This window comes from Sinocyclocheilus anshuiensis, unplaced genomic scaffold (genome assembly GCF_001515605.1).
Source record: "Sinocyclocheilus anshuiensis isolate Anshui unplaced genomic scaffold, SAMN03320099.WGS_v1.1 scaffold480, whole genome shotgun sequence".
Taxonomy (NCBI): Eukaryota; Metazoa; Chordata; class Actinopteri; order Cypriniformes; family Cyprinidae; genus Sinocyclocheilus; species Sinocyclocheilus anshuiensis.
In genome coordinates this window covers 6,264-12,367 of record NW_015555743.1, presented here as the reverse complement: position 1 = coordinate 12,367, position 6,104 = coordinate 6,264, and the positions used below count along the sequence as shown (strand labels likewise).

The following is a 6,104-nucleotide window of genomic DNA, read 5'->3' as shown; positions in this document are numbered from 1 at the left end:
TGAAAAAATGGATTAAACATTATTTATAACAAGTAAAACATCTTTTTTAAACGTTCCACATAATATCAAATATAAAATTATAAATATAAAATATATTTTTCGCATTTAAATTTATTTCTAAAAATAAAAAAAAGATTATTACAATTGATTACATTTTAAAACTTACAAAAAAATCCACATAATATTAAATATAGAATTATACACAAAATATTACATTTGTATTTAATAAACATTTTTCTGTGGTCATACACTTTCAGAAAAATCTTTCTTACCTGAACGACTGACCAGACCGTCGACTGATGTAAAGCTGTTCGCTTCAGTACATTTTCAGCTCGTTCATTTCATGCCACAGTTTACGCTTATTTTCCTCATCCACTTCACTCTGATTCACTGATCAATCGCAAATTATTTGACTTCTGTCTTCAATAAAAGCACAAGAATCACAATCGGAATCAGAAGCGACTTTGATGTCATCAATGGAACCTTTGCACATGAACGTGAGAAAAAAATGTCCAAAACAATGAATTTGTTGATAAAATGTCTTTATTCCCTTCTTAAAAGAAAAACAGCATGCATAAAAAAAATCAAGAACAGATAACATAGAGCGGATGATGAATCAGTGCATTTGCTCTTGATTATATTAATAGCATTGATGAACAGGTGATGAAAATGAACAGAAGAGCAGAGAATAGCTTCGCAACATCGCTTAGGTGTGAAGATGAAACAAGAAAGCATCGTGACACAGAAGTAAATGAGACGCTTCATCTGTAACCGGTCGCATGCGTTTCTTCCTCCAGCGGTGCACTTTTAACCACGGCTTCTTCCGAAGATTCGCAGAAGGTATAAGAAGATATGAATGATGTCCAGATACAGGTTGAGCGCGGCGAAGACGTATTCCTCGGGACTCAGGGACAGATTCTTGTTCCCGAGAAGCAGCTGCGTGTCCACGGCCAAGAACTGCAACACAAACATGACATTATTTCCTTTATTCTGTTGTATATGAGTGGAAATTAAGCGTTTATTTACAGCAGGGATTCCCAGAGTTTTTTGGCTTGAAGTACCCCTAAGATTTTAAGTCATCGTTTCAATCATTTAACACCACGTTATATTTGAACATATTTAGTAAGTGTTTTTTTTTTTATGATTTAGTTTAATAATGAATTGATTATTTGTTTTACACTATAACTGACTACATTTTTAGTAAGTGTTTTTATTTTGACTGTTTATTAAATTTTTTTTAACATTCTCTTTATTGCTTTTTTTTCAAGAAAGAGAACAAAACAAAAACGTAAAATCCAAATTACATGTAAACAACGTTACAAGAACATCACACCTTGCATAACAACATTAAATTTGAATACCCATCCCCATTTCTTTTCCAAAAAAAAAAGGACTGTCACAAGTGTTTCAAAGTACCTTTGTTTTTTAATTTAATACGTTGTTAGTAATGTTTTATTTTAATTGTTTTTAAATTATTTATTTTAATAATTATTTAAGTATTTATTTTACATTATAATTTAATAATTTTTAGTACTTTTTTTTTATTATTTGTTTTAATAATTATTTATTTGACAATACATTTGTCACGATCACCAGCTGGAGTGCCCATGAGCTCCACCAGAGGGCACTCCATCCCTGACTTTTACCATTCACTCAGGACTCCATTTCCCATAATCCTTTGCCTGGACTCTTCACTGATCACAAGCACCTGTATCTCATCACCTCATCAGTCTCATACTATAAAAGTCTGGTTTACTCACTCCTTGATTGCGAAGTCTTGTTTTGCTGTAGCTTCCATTTCTCAGCAGTTTTCCTTGTTCCCTAGTTTCGACTTTGGACTGTGACCTTGTTTCTTCTGATCGTTTGCTGCCTGCCCTGACCCTTGCCTGTTTTTTGGATTACTGTTTTGTCTCGCCTTGGATGTACTACACTCTTTTAATAAAGCTGCATTTGGATCTCCAACTCCGTTGTCACCGCTCAGCGGTACAGAAGACTTCGCCCACCCAGATCCAGCAGCTTTTATGGAGTTATCCAGGCCAATTACGGACTCATTCGACCAGCTACTGCTCCTTCGGCAAGGAAACCTATCTATTGAAGTGTACGTTCGTCAGTTCGAGGAGGACGTTTCCCCTAAACATTCACCAAGATTACCATCATGTCCTGTTAACATGGCCGCCAGCTCAGAGTATCTTCCCAAGATGGCCGCCAGCTCAAAGTCTCTTTTCAAAATGGCCGCCAACCCAGAGACTTTTCATAAGTTAGCTGCTAGCTCAGGAACTGTTCAAAAAATGGCTGCCAACCCAGAGACCGTTCACAAAATGGCTGCCAACCTGGAGACTTTCCACAAAATGGCCGCCGTTCCAGAGTCTCGTCCCGTCATGTTGTCTCTGAGTCTTGTCCCGTCATGTCCGCCTTTCCTGATTCTTGTCCCCTCATGGCCGTCGTTCCAGAGCCTGCTCATGTCAAACCTGCCAAGCCAGAGTCTTCACACGTCATGCCTCCCAAGCCAGGGCCTCTTTACAACATGGCCACCACTCAAGAGCACGTCACAGCTGATCTTCTAGAGCCTCGTCACGTCACAGCTGATCCTCTAGAGCCTCGTCACGTCACAGCTGATCTTCTAGAGCATCGTCCCGTTACAGCTGATCTTCTAGAGCCTCGTCACGTCACCGCTGATCTTCTAGAGCATCGTCACGTCACAGCTGATCTTCTAGAGCCTCGTCACGTCACAGCTGATCTTCTACAGCCTCGTCACGTCACAGCTGATCTTCTACAGCCTCGTCACGTCATAGCTGACTTTCCAGAGTCCCATTCCGTCACATCTGCCATCCCAGAGCCCTCCACAGTCCTGTCAATAGAACCTGTTGCTAAGAGTCAGAGACTGGTGAAGTGTGAAGGACCCACCGCTGGTGTCGGTACGAACTGCTGGCATTCTAGGGGTCGCTACGCTCCCGAGCCACTCAGACTCTATGCTTTCAAGCCTGCCGACCGCTATTCGCCCCAGTTTCCCCTGACACAGTCTCAGTCTTCAGTCTCTGAGATAGACAATGCACTCTCTGTCCTACTAGTTATGGCTACGGCCATTCTCTGTGTTTGGGCCGCACACACCACCGTAGTTTCCCCAGAGGTTGCAGCCTCCACTGCAGAACCTCCCGAGGTGGTGGCGTCCACTCTAGTCCCCGAATCTGTTCCCGAGTTTAGCCCAGAGAGGGCTTCTGTTCCCAAGTTGAGCCCAGAGAGGGCTTCTGTTCTCGAGTTTGGCCCAGAGAGGGCTTCTATTCCCAAGTTGTGCCCAGAGATGATTCTAGCCCCTGACCACAGCCCAATATCTGTTTCCACCCCTGATCTCAGTCGTGTGTCTGCCTCAGCCTCTGAATAAAGCTCAGTATTCGTTCCAGTCACTGACAGTAGTCTAGTGATGACTTCAGCTCCTGAGCAGAGTACAAAGATGGGTTTAGTCCCTGAGCCCGCTCCAGTCCAAGAGTCCACTCCAGTTCCCCCTAAGGTGGCAACTTCTGTTGCAGCATCTTCCACGGCGGTGATGTCCACTCCAGCTCCTCCCGAGACAGCAGCGGCACTCTTCCCCGAGCTCTCGGTGTGCCCAATCACCTCTGATTTTACCACAGACATTATTTTTGAACTCTCCCTGTTTCCTGATGCCGCTGTTATGGCCGCGAGTGCTGTCTATGAACTCTCATTGCCTATTGAAGCTCCTGTTGCTACTGCTGCAGAACCTTCAGAGGTGGCAGCATCCTCTGCAGAACCTCTGGAGGTGGTGGGGTTGTTCGCTTCAGCTCCCTTCAAGACAGGGGTGTCCACATATGAACTCTTTCTCTGTCCTGACGAGGTCATGGAGACCGTCAGTGAACCCCCTGTCATACCCGTCTCAGCCATAGAAGCCAATCATGAACTCTTAGCCCTGCCTGTTATGGTCGCAGAGACTGCCTCTGAATTCACTCAGTGCCTTGTCCCAACCAAAGAGGCCTTTCCTGAACTCTCTGTTTGCCCTGTCCCGGCCAAGGTAGCCGTTCTTGCGTTCTCTGTTTGTCCTGCCAGGGCCAATAAGGCCAATCCCGAGCCCTCTGTTTGTCCCATAACGACCAAGAAGGTCCTTTTCTGAACCCTTTGACTGTCCACTCACGGCCAAGAAGGCCATCTGTAAATCCTCAGTCATGCTTGTCACAGCCGGTGAGACCGTTCATGAACTCCCAGTCCTTCCTGTCATGATCACCGAGACCACCTCTGAATCCACTCAATGTCCTGTCCCAGCCAAGGAGACCATTAATGAACTTCTAGCCTGCCCTGTCATGCCCATGAAGGCCGCCTATGAACTCTCTGCCTGTCCTGATATGGTCAATGAGGCAGTTTATGAACTCTCAGCCTGTTCTGTCACGACCAAAGGGGTCGCTTTTGAACTCTCTGCCTATCCACTGTCAAAAGGGCTGTCCCTGAACTCTCTGCTCACCCTGTTATGGACAAAGATGCAGTTTCTGAACTGTCTGCCTGCCCTGTTACGGCCACAGAGGGCATTGTTAATCTCTCTGTGCTCTTTTTTCCAGCCGTGGTGGTCTTTGGCTCTGCTCTGGTGGTCTTCGGCTCTGTCTGCTCCACTGTGGTGGTCTTCTGCTCTGCTCTGGGGGTCTTCGGCTCCGCCCTGGCACCCTGCCTTGGTTCACTGCTCCACCATGGCTTCCTGCTCCGCTGGCTCTGCCTCAGTCCCTTGTTCCTCCCCTTCCTCATGGACCTGGCCCTCCATCCCTCCCCCTGTTCTGCCTCCGTTCCACCTCCCTCCTGGACTCTGGTCTGTTAAGGAGCATTTGGAAGCTGCTCCTTAGCGGGGTGGGCTATGTCATGATCATCAGCTGGAGTGCCCATGAGCTCCACCAGAGGGCAATCCATCCCTGACTTTTACCATTCACTCAGGACTCCCTTTCTTATAATCCTTTGCCCGGACTCTTCACTGATCACATGCACTTGTATCTCATCACCTCATCAGTCTCATACTATAAAAATCTGGTTTACTCACTCCTTGATTGCGAAGTCTTGTTTTGCTGTAGCTTACATTTCTGAGTAGTTTTCCTTGTTCCCTTAGTTTATTGTGTTTCCAACTTTGGACGGTGACCTTGTTTCTTCTGATCGTTTCCTGCCTGCCCTGACCCTTGCCTGTTTTGTGGATTACTGTTTTGTCTCGCCTTGGATGTTGTTGTTTGCTGGTGATTTACCCTGCCTGTAGTACTTCGCTCTTTTAATAAAGCTGCATTTGGATCTCCAACTCCGTTGCTAGAAGGTCATTAATTGTTTATAATTATTTTTTAATTATTTAATTTAATATTTATTTATTTATTTTACATTATAATTGAAAAATGTTTAGTACTGTTTTTTTTTTTTTATAATAAATTATTTATTTAACGTTGAGTTATACATTTTTAGTACCGTTTTAATTAGTTTTTAAATTTATTTATTTGAATTTTTTTTTATATATAACATTATGATTTAAAGGGGTCATATGATGCGATTTTTCTGATGAGCTTTGTAAAAATCGACGCGTTTCAGAAAGGCGGGGCATAGAGGAGAAACAATAATGTACAGTATGTGGAAAATGTGTTTTTTGAACCTTAAACCGCATAAACACATTTCATTACACCAAATACACCAAATAATGTTCTTTTCAGCAACATCATATGACCCATTTAATACAGTTTAGTAAGTGCTTTATTTAGATTTGTTTTTATTTAAGAATTCTTTCTTTTAATTTTACATCTGGGAATCAGATGACTTACGCAGGTGAAGATCAGCGCGCCCAGCGTCGAGTAGATGAGGTCCAGAATCCTGTTGTACAGGAAGATGCAAAGGATCCCAAAGAACATCAGGACGATTAAGCAGACGAACAGCACGCCGTAACAGGAAGTGAAGTCATATTTGGTCTGCAATTGGACAGGAGACATTTATTAAAATCAGCACTAACACTGTAACTCTTCTGCTTCTGATTTTTTTATTACTCCACAAGACGTTAGTCCATAACTACCATACTATATATAAATATATACATAATATATATATATATATATATATATATATATATATATATATACACACATACATAC

At 43.0% G+C, this 6,104-nt stretch overlaps 1 protein-coding gene across 1 annotated transcript in view; it reads right to left on the bottom strand.

Annotated features, from left to right (window-relative positions):
* Positions 1 to 525: 525 nt before the first annotated feature.
* grinab (glutamate receptor, ionotropic, N-methyl D-aspartate-associated protein 1b (glutamate binding)) overlaps positions 526 to 6,104 on the bottom strand; it is a 9,074-nt gene continuing 3,495 nt past the window's right edge. Inside the window, exons 5-6 of the mRNA XM_016466862.1 lie at positions 5,781 to 5,924; positions 526 to 957 (exon numbers count right to left, since the gene is read on the bottom strand). Coding sequence (XP_016322348.1) covers positions 808 to 957; positions 5,781 to 5,924 — 294 coding nt within the window. The 3' untranslated portion in view covers positions 526 to 807. The remainder of the gene's footprint in view (positions 958 to 5,780; positions 5,925 to 6,104) is intronic.